Source organism: Pyxicephalus adspersus, chromosome Z, assembly GCF_032062135.1.
Source record: "Pyxicephalus adspersus chromosome Z, UCB_Pads_2.0, whole genome shotgun sequence".
Classification (NCBI taxonomy): Eukaryota; Metazoa; Chordata; class Amphibia; order Anura; family Pyxicephalidae; genus Pyxicephalus; species Pyxicephalus adspersus.
Genome location: NC_092871.1, coordinates 50,340,287 through 50,360,129, shown reverse-complemented (window position 1 = coordinate 50,360,129; position 19,843 = coordinate 50,340,287). Strand labels below are relative to the sequence as shown.

The 19,843-nt window shown below is 39.2% G+C and overlaps 1 protein-coding gene across 2 annotated transcripts in view; it reads right to left on the bottom strand.

The window, feature by feature from the left end:
• Positions 1–14,212: 14,212 nt before the first annotated feature.
• LOC140344562 (beta-1,4-galactosyltransferase galt-1-like) overlaps positions 14,213–19,843 on the bottom strand; it is a 33,224-nt gene continuing 27,593 nt past the window's right edge. For both annotated transcript variants that reach the window (XM_072431798.1, XM_072431799.1), the window contains one exon: positions 14,213–17,507. In XM_072431798.1, coding sequence (XP_072287899.1) covers positions 16,083–17,507 — 1,425 coding nt within the window. In that variant the 3' untranslated portion in view covers positions 14,213–16,082. The remainder of the gene's footprint in view (positions 17,508–19,843) is intronic.

Here is a 19,843-nt window from a genome sequence, read left to right as displayed (position 1 = left end):
GAGTACTGACAGGTGGCAGCAGCACCAGGAGGAAGAGGCGGTGGGAACTGAGAAGGAGCGGGGACCGCATTGGTAACTGGCATGTAGAGCTGGGTGTAGTGCATCATCAATGCCACCCAAAAGTGTACAATTTTAGTGAATGGAACACTGACATGCGGCAGCACTATGTTCACATCTGATCTGTGTTCTCCTACCGCAAGCCTCCCTCTGTACTGCTCCTCACTCAGGAAGCCTCCCTGAGCCAGAACCGCCGCTTGATGTGTCCGCTCCAGCCCTGTTTATCCTGGTGTAGAGCGGAGCAGGCTCAGGATTCTAGTATCCACCTGTTCCTCGCATGCACCCAGATTTACCAGCACTTTACCATAGTCAAGCTTCCTTATTTCAAGGAAATAATTACCTCATAGATGGTGTGACTGGGTGACCAAAGGCTTGGCTGGGAAAGTCTTTGATGGATATAGCAGATTGTAATCATCCAAAACATGTACAATTATTCACTAGTGAAACGAGGAGGGCATGCGCCGAGCCAACATAAGCTAGTGCTTTGTGTCGGCTCAGTTACTCACCAGAAGATCGGGGCAGAAAACTTAGCTGCCTGATAGTGGACAGAGTCTGGTGAAGGCAGAGAGACGATAAGCCGTGCAGCAGTTGGAAAGACGGTGACTGTAGACGGAGGTAGGACGCTGTTCCTGGCTAGACCACAGGAGGTGGAAGAAGCCGAGCGGAACACAGGGCATCTGCTGGAGGCGGGTAATCGGTAAAAGCTACAGTGTGCTTTCAAGACCCAGAGCCCAGAGGAGGATTTACACCAAGCGTGAGGTGGAAAGTCAGGCTGCAGATTGGAGGACGGAGTTTGAAGGAAATGGAGGGACGCTGATCCCTGTGAGTCCACGGGAGGCAATGTTGGTCTGAGGTAAAGCTAAGAAGGACACAAAGAGAGCAGCAAGAGAGTCTGCAGCACATGAGATGTCAAAGATGGCGTTGCTGAATTCACCAAGAAACCAGGAACGTGGGGACAAGGAGGAGGTAGGAGCAAAGGAAGCTGATTTAGCAGCAACAGAAACCCCCTTAGCAAAAAAGGCAAGTATTACCTTGTGACTCAGAAAGCCTTTTACAAAAATTCCAAGAAATGTTACAGATATCTTTAGATACAACAGCAAAGAAAATAACATATCACTTTACAAAAGAGCTACAGGAGTTAGGTAACCGCACAGTACAATTGAAAGAAAGGATGGACGATGTTACAACAGTTTTGGAAGGTCATGAAGAGGAGATAGATCATTATAAAAATGAAATACAAGCATTGAATTATAGAGGACCTAGAAAATAGGTCCAGGAGATCTAATTTACGCATACGCAATATACCTGAGTCTATAACTGAGGTAACTCCAGTGGTTGTAGCTTTATTCCAGGAAAAATGTCCTGCAATCTCTTTAGAGAGACTGGAATTTGATTGGATTCACCGCATACCTACTAAAGGAACTATTGATTTCCAGGGAAATAACTATCAAATATTTACTGACCTTGCACTAGGGACTTTACAAAGGAGGAGGGAAATGAAACTCTACTTGCAAATTCTACAGGAAAGACAAATTAAATACCGCTAGGGACACCCATTTAAATTAATGATGATGTCGATAAATTAATTGATGATGTAGATAAAAACAAGAAAGTGCCAAGAAAGTGTTTCCAGCAAGAATAATGCAACAACGTTTGAAAAAGTATTGCTTTAAGGGTACTTCACCAATAAAGTCATAAGCACTAGAGCTTTAGTTATAGAAAATGTACTTTGACATTAATTTTATATTTTTTTTTTACAGAACTTGTGAAGTAAATCAATTAGTTGAGATTATGAGAACAGTGGAGATAGCTTTAGTGAGAGGTAAAGCATTATTGGGTCCACGGTAAGATAACAAATGAAAAGAAAATGTAAATGTAAAATAAAGATATATAGTAAAGCAAAAGGGGCCCCACTCCCAGTGTAGTTGTCACTGCACACCTCATTAATCTGGAGCACGAACCCTAGAATTTAATCTATTTAAATTTAAGGGGGGAGAGTGCCTGGAGATAGGTTAGGTGGGCAAATTTTGCCCTACCAAAGACTATACCTTGAACCTTTAATTGAGTAAACAGTAACATAAGTAAACGGTAACGTAAGTAAAATAAGGAGGTATTGCTATGTTGTGACATAAAAAAAATTCTTGACTCCAAAGTTACAGACAGGGAATAGGATAACTAATATAGGGCAGGGAAGTGAAGTCTGTCATTTATTCGTTAAACGACAGTGTCTATTTTATCTCTAAATGTACAGGGCTTAAATTCCCCACTGAAACGCACAAGGGCCTTCCGATATTTTAATACTCAGAAGATAGATATAATATGTCTGCAAGAGACGCACTTCTCTTCTTTGACACACCCCAAATATTTCCATGCTTCATACCTGGGATATATATGGCTAATTCCAAGCATAAAAGACGAGGAGTCCTGATAGGTTTTAGAAAAGAGATTCCATTTGTTTTGGACAAACAGCTAGCAGACCATGAGGGAAGATTTTTTATCCTAGTGATTAGGTCGGACAATACCAAGGTAACGATAATAAGTTATTATGCTCCCAATGAGAACCAGGTACCGTTTTTTGCTCATGTGCTTTAGTTGATAAAAGTACACGCACAAGGCTTGCTTATTATGTGTGGAGACTCTAATACTCCATTGATACCTAGTCCAGACAAAAAGAGCACAGTGGATTTATTGAATCAGTATAAAGATACATCAACTACACGAGCTCTAAGGGAATTATTAAGTGCAGAAAGATTATTTGATGTATGGGGAGAAAAACATTTAGAAGAGCGAGAATATACATACTATTCCTATGTGCATAAAACTCTGACACGCAGCTTTTCCCGACCCTTTCCTTTATCATGAAGCATCTCATATTACACGACTAATAGATTGGTGTCATCATAGGAGACAGAAACCGTGGTTTTTGATCGATGTCCCTAGCTTTTTTGACTGGAGTGCTTTGGCTACCCCCAGATCAGGCAATCAGTTCTAGGCACCCATTAATTGGTCCAACTCTACGTGCAGCCCAAAAATATCTAAGGATCAAAAATCTACAGCCATATCCATCTCCAATGACTCCTTTACTAGGTCATCAATGATTTTCTCCCGGGGTTTCGGATCCGTTGTACGGTGTCTGGAAAGAGATAGGAGTGTTTAGAGCTCGTCATTTTACCAGAGGCACAGGTTGGCTTCCAATTGAAACCTTACAGGCAGATCATTCTCTGCCTCCCTTGAATATCTGGAGAAAACTCCAGCTGACATATTTCCTTGGCTCAGCTTTTTGACCGCCCTCACTCCCAGATAGAATTTCTATGTGCTGGAGAAGAACCACTGCGAGGCATACTCTCCTTTGCTCATGGCTTGCTGTTAGATGTGTCTGTTACCACGCCCTTGCCTTTTGTGACAAAATGGGAGAGGGCTTTACAGTTAGATTTCACCCCCGAATAGCTAGAATGTTTATTGTACTTTGAACACAAAGCATCCATCAGCAATTCATACCTGGAATTGAATTATAAACTGTTAACTAGATGGTACAGAGTACCGGCCTTATTGGCAAAGATTTATCCTCAAGCAGACATTAGATGCTGGAGATGTCAAAACACTTTAGTTAGTTTGCTACATATCTTTTGGGAATGTTCTATTGTAAGTTTTTTGGTCACAAGTTGCTAATATAATGAAGGAATCAACAGACATATCAATTCAGAATAAACCAGAACTTGCTCTGCTACATGTCTCTTCCCTTTCCAGGAAAAGATATCATAATTCTCTATTAAGACACTTGCTTAATGCTGCCAAAGCCTGTATTCCCTTTTCCTGGAAACAAACCTTTCCCCTGACTGTTTCTCAATGGTTTACGAGAATTAATGAGATCATGACCATGGAAGACCTCTAGGCCAATAGAAATGGCCGCACGGCCAAGTTCAATAAAACATGCTTCTACTGGTTTCAATATACCATGTCCACAGAATATCTACAAATAAGAAGTGCCAATGCTGATACTACTGACGAAGTTTGTAAGTGTTTGTTTTTTTGACGTATTATCTGAATAGGAATATACACCTGGACAAAAATGCTTTCCGGATAGTTTCTACTTTATAACTGCATCTGTGCCTATACTCCCACCTTCCCCCCCCCCCCCCCTTTCCTTTCTCCATCTTTTCTTTTCTTACCCCTTATTCTACTCTCTCCTTTTTTCTATTCTATCTCCTTTTTTTAGATTTTTTTATGTTTTTTTTAAATACATAAAATATAGTGGCCAATGTTTGCATAGATGAGAGACTTTAATGCCTATCTGCGGCATATTGTTATGACAAACTGTTTATTTCATTTATTGTTATCATTATCTTGTTTGTATTTTATGTTTTGGATGTCTTTCTTGTATGCTAGCTTGGTTACTGAATAAAAATTAAAATAAAAAAACAAAAGACAAAACTCTGACACGCTTTAACCATATTTTTGTAATGAATGACAGTCTCTTGATGACAGTAATTTTATGAAAGGTTGAGATCTCTTTATCAAACAACAGTAACGCCAGAGGAGGGTGAAATGGAACAGTTTTTCTCTATTTTATCTTTACCAGAGCTACCAACCTCATTGAAAGAGGATCTCGAGGCCATATTTACACCTCAGGAGGTAAAGCAAGCTATAAAACAACTGAAAATGGGCAAAAAACCCTGACCAGATGGTTTGACAGCAAGGTACTACAAGAAATATGTGGAAGAACTAACTTCATATTTGGTTTGAGCTTTTAATGGGATATTGAAGGGTGAAGGCTTAGATTTAAGTATGCTGGAGGCAGCAGTGTGAATGTTGCCGAAACCAGATATTGATGTAACAGTGTGGTCAAACTATAGACCTATCTCCCTGCTCAACATTGAAGCCAAGTTGCTGGCAACAGTGCTGGCTTCGCGGTTGAGCCGGGGAATAGAGTGTCTAGTTTATCAGGCTCAAACAGGGTTTATTCCAGGGAGGCAAGCAGGAGATAATATTCGCAGGATGTTGCATCTGACGCAATATGTGCAAAATATTAAACAAAAAGCAATGTTTTTGACCCTAGATATAAGAAAAGCATTTGACTCAGTATTATGCCCATATTTAATGTACTTGCTGAATAATTGGGGATTTGGACCACATTTCTGTTCATGGGTTTCAGCATTATATGTGGAGCCAAAAGCTTTCATACAGTATTTTCCACTCCCCGTATTAATTTGGAGGGGCACTAGGCAAGGTTGCCCTCTCTCACTGTTACTTTTTGCTCTAGCAATAGAGCCACTAGCACAGGCTATTATAAACCATCAAGATATTAGTGGAGTAATAAATGAAGAGAGACATCACAAATTAGGTCTCTTTGCAGATAATGTCTTACTATGTGTAACAAATCCACAAATATCTTTGCCAAATTTGCTTTGCCTTTTAATGTAATTCCAGAAATTTTCAGGTTTACAAGTGAACAATTCTAAAAGCAAAGCACTGAATATATCATTAAATAAGGAAATGGTAAGATCATTGCAGGAAGCGTTCCTGTTTAAATAGGAAGATAAATGCTTGAGGTACTTTCGAGTAAATATCACACCTTCCTATAATAGATTATATGATGCCAACATACGAGATCTGTGGAGGCACTTAGTAAAGCTATTAGACTCGTGGAAAAGATATCATATATCACGGTTGGGGAGAATTGCTTCAATTAAAATGACCTGGCTACCTAAATTTTTGTATGTTCCTCCTGTTAGAATTCCCTGTAAGATACCTACCAATCTACAACAGAAAATGTTAGAATTTATTTGGAATCTCAAGAGGCCTAGAATCTCTAAGAGGATTCTATATTGTCAGAAATCTAGAGGGGGGGGGGGGGCTAATGGTACCACAGCTATATTTATATTATGTAGCGGCCCAGATATCCCCTTTATTAAGATACTTTGAGCAGAAATAGAAACCTCTTTGGGTTCAGTTAGAGAAAGCGGAATTATTGCAAATATCAACTGAAAATGTGTTATGGGTTACACCATCTAAACAAGGTACTATTTATAACCCTATATTTAAAATTAAAATTATAGATTAATGACATCACATACGCCGGTAGCAACAATAATAAGTAAAACTCTTTGTTTATACCAGGCTTTGAGAGTATAAAATATATCATTTCCTGGATAGGACTAGTATTACATCTTTTGAAATAATGCAGAATAAATTTTGGATGCCTAGTGGGGAAATATTCAGATACTTACAGATTAGGAATTTTGTGCAATCGAGAACAAGAGAATGGGATAACCTTAGAACTTTGTGTGTTTGAAAAGAAATGCATGGGTAGTGGGTCGAATAAGGGATCCATATCAACACTTTATGATACGTTAGTAACAGTGTATACGGAAAATAAACCCACATATATACCTCGTTGGGAGGAAGACCTAGGAGGTGTTTTAGAGCAAGAAAAGTGGGAAAAAATATGGAACACAGCAATGGATTTTAGCATAAACACACAAGCATTAGAAGCTAATTATAAATTGATGATGCGCTGGTATTTGGTGCCAGAGCGAATGGCAAAAATTTCATCAACATTCTCAGATAGATGTTTCAGAGGGTGTAATGGGAAAGGCATGTTATACCATATATGGAGGGAGTGCCTTAAGATTTGCAAGTATTGGACTCAGGTATATCAGATAGCATATACTCTGACGGGTAAAGTGTTTGTAAAAAGTCCAGAAAAAGTGCTTTTGAATTTACAACCAGTAAATAGCACTAAGAAGCAGTTCAGTCTGGTGACATATTTATTTATATTAGCAAAGATGGTATTGGAAAAGGCCTGGAAATCATCTAAACCCAATGTGGAACATGTCAAACAAAAGATGATGTGGTTTTTGGTCACTGAGAAAATGGGGGCAATAAGCAATGATAGTATGGATACATTTCAGAAGATTTGGGGACCCTGGATAGAGTATTATTTACAAATGGGCTTTGAATATATACTTTCATAATTTAAAATTAATAGAAGCTTCGGAATTTGAAGGTGTTTTTTTTTTTTTTTTGAGTTTGTTTGGTGGTGTAGTAATAGGTAGACTCGAGAAGTTACAACTTGCCATTGTGTTAGCACATACCTAAATATTCCAGACCAGAAAACTGCCAACACTTCTGCTTTTATAGAGATGGTCACACATGCTGATGATCAGTTAATCAAGCAAATTTGATTAGCTGAAAGTTACTCTCCCTATTGCTATGTAAGCAATAAAGATTTACTTTATTTTTTACTCATTGCTTCTGCACTTTTACTTACTTAGTCTTTGTGAAATAAATAAGGACATGATATAATATGCCATGTGTTTTTCATCAGAAGTTTACCTAATTGGATGACCATTTTGAGTGCACACCATTCCTTCCAGCCATTGTTGAACATCTGTCATGTGCTTAGCCATATAGCTGATCTGAATTTTAAGCAAACTTTACACTATAGAACACTTTGATGCTATAAAAGTAGCATCAAAGCTATTACACTTGAAAAACCCAGAAATTCCTCACAAATCATTTTTCTCCACTGCTCGTGTCAATGAAACCTACATCGAATAACAACTTCTTGTCTCCTTGTCAGCACTAATGTCAGCAATGACTGCAACGCCATGTGTGGTTGAATGATTTGACCCACCAGACATATTTTCAACCACCAAACCATTCTATAGAAAGTGTAACATGGTGATTGTACAATCTTCAATATTGGTTGGATAGGAGATTGATGGGTCCCATGGACTGATCAAGCACACATAGACAAAGCTTTGGAAGTCAGTGTGTTTGTCAGCTCATACTAATCATTAAAGCTGGAGGCTGATTCACCAAGACTGCAATTGCCATAAGAACCTGTTTCTGGACTGCTGCGGTTTCTCAATCCCTGCCATTAATGGGCTATTGCCAGCCCATGACTGCAACATAGACAGCACGGTGGCTCAGGGGTTAGCACTCCGGCCTTTGCAGCACTAGGTCCCAGGTTCGATCCCCAGCCAGGACATTATCTGCATGGAGTTTGCAGGTTCTCCCCGTGTCTGCGTGGGTTTCCTCCGGGTACTCCGGTTTCCTCCCACATCCCAAAAACATGCAGTTAGGTTAATTGGCTTCTCCCTAACAATTGACCTTAGACTACATTAATGACATATGGCTATAGTAGGGACATTAGATTGTGAGCTCCTTTGAGGGACAGTTAGTGAAATGACTATGGACTATGTACAGCGCTGCGTAATATGATGGCGCTATATAAATACTGTATAATAATAATAATAATAATAATAATAATAATAGACATCTGGGTGGGTTTGTTACTGTGAATGGCAACTGAAATGATAGTAAAGAAAAAGTAATAGAAGTAAAAAGAAGTAAATCAACAAAATCTTTATTCATATAAACATAGCTTCCAGCTGTCTGACATGTCCCTCTGTCCTCTTCTGAGTTCTCCCCAATTATACAATGTATAGACCTCTATCAAATTGTACTATACAAATGTACTATACTACAAAAATATTAAATTAAACTCTATAATAACCCATTTTTTTTAAACCATCTCCATAGTCATTTCTTGTAAGCCTACCTTTTTTTTAACAAGAAGCCTTCTCTTTTGTCAAACTCTTGCACCATGCTGTAAGCTTTTTTTTTTTTTTGCTCATGGTCATTGTCACACATACCTATTCCTCACAAAAGCGCAGGCATCTCTTTCCTGCGCATGCGGGCAGTTCTGACAAGCTTTATCAGTTTCGCCCAACCTGCCAGTCAATCAGAAAATAGCCTCTTAATCATGCCTGGCTATTTAGACTCAGCATTCGTGCAACATATCCCCACTAGTGCCGAGCCCCCTGGCTCTGCCGAGCAGTTTCTTTACACCTGTTGCCTAATTCAATGTTTCCTCTGCTCTGTCCATCTCCTGTTTTAACCCCTTGTTGCCCAGTCTGTTGTTTACAGCCAATTCCCTTATGCTGTTCCAGTGTTCCTCTCTGTGGATAATCCTGTGTCACCTGTGCCTCCTGTTGCTTCCAGTGTCTCCTGTGTTCCCTGTGTCTGCAGTGGCCCCTATGCCACTGATGTCTATTTGCTGGATCCCTGGTATTTGACCGCTGGCTTGTGACCTGACCTCTTGCTTGCTACCTGCCTTGACCCCGGCCTTCCTAGATGATTCTTCTGCCTAATCATTTGGTACCGTGTATCCTCCTGCCCACCCTGGTGTGCCCAAGGACCGCAACCTGGCAGTAACCAGCAGTGCAACATTCTCACCATTCATTGTCTATGGAACTGTTGAACCAGAGGTTCCCTGGCATGAGAAAGTGGTAACCACATTGCAACCTCACCGCAAGTCTGAACATAGCCTTACAGTCAGTTGGGGCAGTTGGGAGGGAAGGGCACAAGGTAGCTGACTTAGGGGAGAAAAAAATACAAATCTGGTCCTGCATACCTGTCAAGGAACAGTCAAAGTATGGAAAGGACAGGAGAGTCCACTAGAGAGAGAGATTTACCCAAATATTCTGCTAGGTGTCAGGTTCTCCTTTACACAGCAGGCTGTGATGCCAAAAAAAAATGCCAGCCATTAGGAGGTAAGTCAACTTGCATAGGAACTGGGGTGAGATCAATTACACATGTAAGTATGACCATCACCATATTGTGAAAGAAAATTGTATATATATATATATATATAATAAAAAATATATATATATTTACATATATATATATATATATATATATATATACACACACACATTCTATTGATTTTACCATTGACATGGGTTGATTCTATGCTTTAGCTAATGGAGCTCTAATTGGAGTGGTTTGAGGGGACGCTGGTACTGCCAGTGTCTGTTCTAGATATTCCTTGTGTTTGTGAAAGTGAATGTTATCTTCCAACCTAGGCGAAGTTGGTTGAGATAATAGTAAGAATTATGGCCTTGATTTATTAAAGTTCTCCAAGGCTCTAGAGAATACACTTTCATCAGTGAAGCTGGGTGATCCAGCAAACCTGCAATGGATCTGGTCCAGGATTTAAAACATTTGCTAACAAATAGCTTGACTTTTAGGAAATCCATTTTAGGTAATCCACAGGTTTGCTGGATTACCCAGCTTCACTGATGAAAGTGTATTCTCTCCAGCTTTGGAGAACCATAATAAATCAGGGCCTATGACTCCATTAATTGTAGTAAATTTGGATGAAATGTCATGTTGATTCTACAATGCTGATTTATTATAACAAAAACAATATAACTTTTGGGGCCCCTCTTGGCATCTGTTCAGAATTTCAGCTTAAATTGGCCTCACTCGGGGCCAGTAGTCAGACCTTCTGATCCTGCCATTGGATCTACCCACATGTGTGCTTTGCTTTGCTCAATCTCCTAATCTTTTACTTTGTAACTTTTATTCTAAAAAAATCCTCTAGACCAGTGGTGCCCAACCTTTTTTCATCTGGGGGCCACTGTTGACATTGAGAAAAAACCCACGGGCCACAATTCAAACAAACATTAAAGATATATGTTTTAAACTAGAATAGTTTTAATTCAAAATGAAATTAAATTGAAATGTTTCTAGTTACTGTAATATACATGCACCAAATAAATGAAATGACTAATCAAATCAAAATGTCTGCACTTACCATTTTATGCTCATTTTAATAATGTGACATTTTATTAACAAAAATACAAACTAAAGCTATCATACAGTGCTGCCGGTCATATATTGCTCCCCGCTCATATATTACTCCTGTACCAAAGAAATGAAACTACACCATACACTGCATTCTGTCAGTTATAAAAAGCCGCTAACCTTCTTTGCACCCCAAAATCTCTGCATTGGATACTTCCAAAGAAATGTGCAGCATGGTGTCCCAGTGGTTAGTACTCTGGACTTTGCAGTGCTAGGTCCCAGGTTCAAATCTCGGCCTGGACACTATCTGCATGGAGTTTGCAGGTTCTCCCTGTGTTTGTGTGAGTTTCCTCTGGGTACTCATACAGATAGGTTAATTGGCTTCCCCCCAAATTGACCCTAGACTGTGTTAATGGCATATGACTGTGGTAGGGACATTAGGTTGTGAGCTCCTCTGAGGGACAGTTAGTTACATGACTATGAACAGCACTACATAATATGTTGGTGCTATATAAATACTGTGCATGCAATTCATGTGACAGATAGCCAAGGGATTACATGTCCTTACTACTACATTCTCAGGTCCCTATGTCTCCCCGTTCCTGAAAAATTGGAGGTTCACAGAAGGTAAGTGGCCAGCTATGTGTGACAGAGTAGCAGGGCATGACGGGTTTTGTTTTTCTTATCTTGTGATGGTCCTGTAGTGATGAAATGTTAGGGGGAGTTAGCCACAAGAGTCCCCACTTGCAATCACATTTCCCTTTTCTTACAGAAAAATTAGGGTTAGACAGTAAGGGCATAGCTGTGTGACAGGGGTATCATGATATGATGGGTATAACATTTTATTTGGGGGTGGGGACAAAGGGCATTTCCTACTGGCTTTCACATTTCCAGTTGCCAACATCACCCCGTTCCAGAGAAATTGAGGGAGACAGAAGGTAAGTGGTCAGCTATGTGTAACAGGCACCCCTCTAGCTGCTCTGTCCATCACACCCCTGCGTCTGCAGAAAATATCTCTGTTTGTTATTAGGATTTTAAGCTTGTAACCCCGCATCTGGAAACTTCCTATGTTTAGAGATCGATGTGGGAGATATGAAGGTTTATACAAAGGGATAATGACAGCTGCATGGACACAGACACAGCTCTCATGCTGCTGCTAGGATTATCTCACAGTACACGGTGAATGGGGAGCAGCCACAGCTGATTGCCAGGTCTATAGTTCACGCCCACTTCTCTCCCTCTCCTGGCAGCAAAATCTCATAGAGATACATAGATGACAATGAGCTTCTTGGCCAGATGGGGAGCTAAAGAGGCCTAGGTATGATCAGGTGTAACTGTCTCAGCTGAAACCCTTCCTTTCCTGTGTCTCTGTTCTTGGCTGGTGAGCTGGGAGGAGGCCCAAGGTGAACTGTGAGTAAAGACACAAATTATAGTTGCTAAAGCTGTATGGTTAGGGCCTTAGAGTCCTGCACAACAATAGGTTGGGCTGGATTGTTAGTAAATGGAACTAACAGTGAGTTAGAGGGCAAGAGGCCAGGCTTTATTTGTGCTGTTTGTTTTACTTTGCCTGTTTTTGTGTGTAAGTAGTATTAGTGAATAAAAATCCTTGTTGCACGGATAACTAGCTGCCCTGTTTCCGGTTTAAAACACCCCCAGTTTCTATGGGTGATCTCACAATACCTTTTTATTTTTCCTTTCTCTTCATAAAGTCAGACATTTTTATTATTTGGAGTGCATAACATCATTGCCTTTAAAAACACACCAGCCGTTTAGACTTATTTCTCTTTCTGTTTTTCTCTGACAAAGATTATTGTAAGTCCGTCTTTAGTTTATTCAGGTGGAAAGCTCAGAAATACATGCATCTCCTCTCCTATCTTTACCTGCAGCATTCACAATTCCTGTATATAACAACAGCATCTCTTTCTTTTTTTTGGCTTGTGTCCTTGTCATGATTTGATTACAACTACATAGTGATATCTTATAATACTAAGGAGATACTGCACCCCTGCCTGTTCCCTTCAAGTGTTTTTCCCAATGAAAAAATATTTATGATTTTAAAAGCCTTTTTCTAAAGTATGCTTAAGACAATTTTTTCTAAAACCCCTTGCACATTTCCCCCTTTAAAGAAGCAGTCAACAAATGTCTGTGGAACTATGAAATGCGTTAGTTTATTTGGCAGTGTATAAAAGCTTGAAAAAAATATAGAAAGCTTGAAAATTGTTGATGACCCTAAGGTCCTTTAGGGGTTGTAAAGCATTTTTGAGTATCCAAAAGATTTTTTTGTGTAATGTATTTTTATCTGTAATAAAGATTTGTTGTTTTTGAAGACTACTATATTGGTTATTAATTGATTAATCATCATTTTGGACCATATGGGTCTAATTTCCTGTTGTTTCATTGATTTTGTCTGGGATGTGGCATTCATGGATCCCTTATCCAATAATTTTATAAATATGTATCCACTTATCGCTTGATAATATATATTCAGTCTCACAAAGTCACATACATAAAGATATGATATTGTATACATTTCATGGTATGTGGTGGACAAAACACTTTTTTTGTATAAAGCATACTGGCAGTCATTTTAAGACCAGAAAACCCAAGGCTTGTTCGTCAAGTGTGAAATAAATACCAATAACATACAAGTGCAATGTTATACACACACACACACAATTCTATGGTTAGCATTTGTAAGGGAAACAAAAACCACTATTGGTCAATAACTGTATTGCTTGAATACAGCGTTGCCTGGGTTCTAGGACCTAGGATGCCAACAATTGTTCCTTTAATGTGCTGGCTGAGCTCAATGACTAAAATAAAGGTGTGTGGGGGGGGGGGGGTTCATAGCTATGTTTCATGTTGTATTTTTGAATCTATCACTCTCGATATAATGTAATTTGTTTTTGCAAAGACACACACATTAGTAACTGGTTAATTTTAATAATCAATGGTTTGCATTTTTGTTGCATTTCTAAATAATGAGGCAAACATATTTTTTCACAAATGTTTGAACAGATGTAATGAACAGGATTCTCCTGCTGTGGTTTAACTGGTTTTCTAAGCTGCCCTAGCAAAGAAGGCAGATTTTTTGAAAAAGGGTACAATAGAGATGAGTGCCAAGGGTAAATTTGTTAAAGGGACTCTGGTGGTTAAAATAGCCACCTAGTAAAATAAAATAAAATTTACCAGACCTACACCTATCTATGTATAACTTTAGACTTTATGCTCTTGTAGAGCCACATCCACCAGTAAAACTTTTACACTTTTGGGTGGGTCAGGTGCCTGGCCTTACCCACCAACCACTGGACAAACTACCATTTACAGTGTACAGTAGGAGATGCAAACATCAAACACACCTGACACAGTGTTGGATACTGAAGATCCTAATAGTGGATGCATCCCCACAAGAAAGTGAAGACTGACATCATAGACTACAAGACTGGTAATATTAGCAAAGTTTTTCTTCACTTTTGTTCTTTTTATTTGCAGAGAAAACTTAGAAAGAGGCATGGGATCACATGTCATTAATCTTATTATGACAAGAGAAAATGCTCTGTTTTATTGCTTTGTATTCTCAGAGTTTATTTTTGCACTTGTTAAAATTGTACATTCAACTTTATCAAAAATTTGTAATCATAATGTGCACAAATCATAACAGTTCGCACCACTTAATTCTAGAATTTATCCCAAGCCTAAAACAGCACATATACCATAAGGCTATTTAGCACCACATTAGACCATAAGAGCAGGAGGCATCAGGAACCACCAGAGTGGCAGCAATGTGCCAGGTGCTGGAATGCTCACTAAAACAAGCCTGTCAGCTGGAGTGATCTCTATCTAATAAAAGACCTTTAGTCCCAACAGATTATTAGAACGAGGTCACGAGTTGTATGTGTTCCAGTAAGGAAACACTAAACATCAATGCTTATGGAATTTTTTTTATTGTTCCAGTTGGCAACTGAGCACATATGCTGGGGAGTTATTTTTACAGCCAGGCACAGTTCGTAATGCTGCAGGGTTACCAGGTGACCACTAATGAAGTGAGGATTGCAGTTACTTACACCAATGCTATGAGTTATAATTTATGATACAGACACAATGCTTATGGTAACTGTTTCTACCACTGACATCAATATTGGGGGCACTGGCACAAAATCATTTTAAAGAAACTAACATGTACTAAATAAATTCAAGTTACAATGAATCAATAAACTATTGAAATAAGACTGATCATTGTCATTTAATGTGATCACAGAATTGTATGAAGCACAAAGCCTCTAACATCCATGATGTCCTGATGACATCAAGATAATAAAAATGAAGGGTTTCTAAACCCTCTATTCTTCAAAACATTTTATTTTTGATTTGGTATGTGATTTAGATTTTAAATTTTAATACTGGAGCATGTTGACATGGGTACCAACCACACTGATCAACAGAATCTGCCAATTTGCCATAATGAACAGGTAATTCAGTTAAATCAGTTTGTGCTTCAATATTAATTTACTGGCCCCATCAGTATGGCATCCCTATTATTATAATATTTTTCTTCCATTATACGGGTGGGGAGAGGCACCACACGTGACAAGAAGCAGCAGGATTATTAGCTAAGAGACAGGCAACAGACTCTTCCCAACAGCAAATTAAAGCACCTGGCTTTAAATTAAAGTATTTGTGTTTTAGATATCTTTTTCGTAACCTTTAAAAATTGCAGTTCTTTTTTTCTACATAAATTTGAGCTTGAGTTTAGTGCATCATTAAATAATTTAAAAAGTTTGGGTAAAAGGATAAAAGATGTTTTAGGAAGAGCAAAATGTACCCACTTTTAGGTATGCTTAACACCAACCAAAACAAATTTTACTAAAGTGACACTTAAAACAGAAAAACAACTCGTGGAGCCTTCATGCCTCTAATTATTAAGTATATGTGCAGAAATGTAAATTGTGTTTTCTGCAAATACTGATTCCCTCTTTTACACATCTTACTAAAGCCATCCAGGAAGAAAAGCTTGCCATACACATTATGCTGGGAAGCTATACACACCTTGATTTTGGTTTTTGCTGATTGATAGAAAGCTAAACAAAGCTAAATTAACAGCAAACATTATAATAAAATACCTTACTTTTAACTAGAGTTTTTATGATCCAACATATAAGATCAGCTTCTAAATCTGAGAAACCTGCACAGCAATAGCTATCTCCTAGCTTTTTATTCAAAAGACTTTAAAGTCCATTAAAGATGTTAGGCATATTGACTTTGAATTCACAGGCACTTAGCAAATGCATTAATTTCCTCTTGGGAGACACTGTAGACAATCAATATACATCTACAGTATATTTGCAGATTTTGTGCTCTACAAATCAAAATAAAAACCTGCTGTCATTAACTAGTAGTTATTTTATAATAAAAAAAGAAGGCAAAAGTGACTACTGGTCTTTGGTTGTTGCTTTCTTGACCAATCTAAGCTTATTTAATACCCGATTGACCCTTTTTATCAAAACTGCTTCATATTTCAACATGATATCGTCCTTAATAAGAAGATCATTTTCAAGATCTTTTTGTTTTGGCTCTCGATAATGGCACAGTTTAGCAATATCATCAGGGACCTCATACTGTTCTCCGATGAATTCTAGAGGAACATGGACAGAGGTCTGTATAACATTCCTAGGATTTAGTATCATCTTTGTTGGGTTGTTTTCCCCAGGTCTGTTGGGCTCCCGATAGACATGCTGGAGAATGTTCAGGCCTGGCACAGAGGCCCATTCAGATGGCGTTAAAGGATTCATCCTGTCATGTAGAGTAGTTGGGAAGACATGATTTTCATAGATGAAGACGCTTGTAGATGGATCAATCCTCAAAAGAGAGTCAATCATTTCTGGCCAGTCTTTGTGCATGATGGGTAAAATTAGCTCATCTATATCATTTAGTGCAATAAATTTTGTTCTGTACCTGTTTCGATAAATACAGTCATTTAAAGCTGCTGTTTGGCCATAGTAATGGAGTTCTCCTGGATGCTCAGGGTAATGCCAACCAGTAGAAACATTTAAAAAAGAGGTAATTGGCCACAGAACTAGTTCTACTAAATTTAATTTGATGTAGTAAGACAGAACTTTTTTCATAAGTAGACTGGAATCTGTGTGATAAATAACCACCTTCTGGGCCCCGAGTACTTGGTACATTTCCATAGACTGAATAAACTGCAAAATGTTGTTGTATGAGCCAAACATGGTAGAAACACAAACAAGAAAATCATACTGAAACTTGATAGGTATCACTTGGTCTTGTGTTTCTGGTATTTGGATTTTTAGAAAAGTTGGTGAAGGCTCGTTCATTCGATAGATGGAAACATATTCTGGAAACCTCTCATCGGGTAACCTGCAGAGAAGGTCTGTGGTCCCGTACGGAAAATCAAAGTGGTCAGTATGAATGTCAAACTCCACAGGGGCTGTATTATTAGTGCCTGATAAGCAGAAGTCACAAAGCAATATATCCTGCTCATAGCGGTTCGTGATTCCTAAAATGCGGACTGTTCTTCCACTTCGTAAGTCCAAGTAGGCTGCGATCAGATACGTTCTGCTGTTTCTGACCTTGATGATAGTGTCCCCAGTCACCCTTTGACTACATATTGGCTTTTCTGATTCTGTCCACCTCAAAAGTGGGAAAGTAGAAGTGCTGCCAGGCAAAGCAATTTTCATCAACACCACAATGTAGATCAAATACAATACTGTGAAGGTTGAGAAAATCAAAGAGAAAACCTTGCAAAGTTTCTTGACAGAGACACATGGCTTCATTCCTAGCTGGAGCATGAGACAGAACACATTACCTTGTCTAAGCCATGAAAGAAGCAGAGTCTAAAGCAAAAAAAAAAAAAACAGAATAAGTTAGTCATTACATCTCTAGATGCCAAAGGTTTTGCTTTTCTATCACTGGTCACTGGATATTTTTTTCTGAAAGCAAAGATTATGGGTGGTCACTGGCAAATTTTTGGGCTATACGCTGCCCAGTCACCTCCTGTTGTGCCTGAAACATGAGACCTTTAAAGCATAAATCTTTTAAATTCACCCAGAAGCAGAGAGGTAGGTAATAAAGTAACATCTCAGTTAATTAAGTTAAACCACATTTTCTGAGCTGTTAATTATTTCTCTATGTCTCTAGTTTTAGAATGCTGCAAAAAAACCCTATTGCTCAAAATCCTGTACACCATACAACTCCACAGTGTGCCGAAGCTATTCTCTTATTACTCTTCCTATCAGTTTGTGCACTTTCCTTTTTGTCCAATTCACCTTCCATCTGTCCCTACTGCTGATGTACTATACTACAGCTTTTATTGACTTTGCTCATGCACTCTGTTTCTTGGTGCAGGGTCTCTCCTCCTCCTCTGTCACTGTCTGTATCTGTCTGTCATTTGCAACCCCTATTTAATGTACAGCACTGTGTAATATGCTTGAGATATATAAATATAATGATAATAATTATTATAAAAAGATGGTTTATCCTATGCTGCTACATTAAAAAAATAGCTAATACTTAAAACATTTGTGTAGCCCAAGGTTCGTTTTTTGATAAACTGAGGAGTTATTGGAATCCCAGTGAGATTTTACTGCTACCTGTGGCTTTAAAAGATTTACCCTCATTAGTATGGTAACATATTCAGTTTAGTATGGTAACAATTTTACTCTGACCAAGTCAGCCAGGTTGCCAGCTATTCAGATCCAGTCACCAATCCCCAGCTTGTCCACCTGCCACCAGCCCCTTCAAAGCAAAAGATTAATTAAATTTCATGCATTGACAGAATCCCTCTAATGTACAGGACACCCAGCAACCCTACTGTAGTGTTGCTGTATACTAAACTCCCAACATACCTACGGGGAGAGAGAGAGAATGGGAAAGAGAGAGAGAGAGATATAAACAGATGAGTGGTGGTGGTGGGGGGGGGTGGCTGAGAGAGAGAAAGAGAGAGACTGTTCAAAATCCTGGGAGTGCAAAAATACCACATAGTCAAATACCACATATGGTACTCCTTCACTGGCTGTTATTATAAACTGGAGAATCTTAGTCCATGGAATTTATCCTTAGCTGGGTTTCTGTGGGTGCCAAAGTTTCCAATTCTTACATAAATAAAAGACATTAAAACAAAAACTCCTCTCTTCTGTGGATATAATGGAAAATTGTTGTCATACTTACCTGTAATGTTCCTTTCCTGTACAATCCACCTGACAGCATACAGCTGAGTTAGTTCCCCCCTTAATCTCCAAAGGACTACCTTCCCAAAGACAGAAAAGTAACCTCCCTCTCCCTTACAGGTGTTCTTTAAGCAGTTCTCGACAGAATAAGGGAGGTGTCACACTTAGGGGGAAGGGCCTCTAGGGGGGCGCTACGGCTTGCACAGGAGTGGTGTGAGCAGCGAGAAGTCTAAGCAGTAACCAGGTCTTCACCAGAGCCTATAGGAGTAAGGATGTTGTGCTGCTGGTTACCCTCAGGTTGTGGTCCTTGGGCACACCAGGGTGGACAGGATGATGCAGGGTACCAAATGACTAGCAAGTCAGGGAGCAGGCAGCAAGCAGGAAAGTTCAGGGACAAGCCAATAACAAATCAAATACCAGGGATCCAGGAATTAGACGCCGGTGACACAGCAGACACGGGATAACACAGGAAGTGACAGGAGGCACAGATGACATCGGAGACACAGGGAATTCCGCAGACAGAGAAACACTTGAATAGCTCAAGGGAACAGGCAGGGAAACAACAGACTGGGCAATAAGGAGATACAACAGGAGCTGGACAGGGAAAGCATTGAATTGAACAACAGGTGTAGAAGAAATGCTCAGCAGAGCTAGAGGGCTCAGCACTAGTACAGACACGTTGTACCAACCCTGAGCTAGCTACCGTGTTTCCCCGAAAATAAGACACTGTCTTATATTTTTTTGGGCTTCCAAAAACACACTAGGTCTTATTTTCAGGGTAGGTCTTATATACTTTTTTTAATGAAAAAAAACACCATATTCATGTATGAATATGGCCATAAAAAAAGGCACATTTTGAAGTGGTTAATGTATTAGGGTGCTTTAACACTGATCCACAGATGCAGCACAGTGCACCAGAAAAGATACGGTAACCCACAGGTGCACTGTACAGCATCTGTGGATCTGTGTAAAATCAGCACTCAGTGGATGTGGCCGGGGCAATG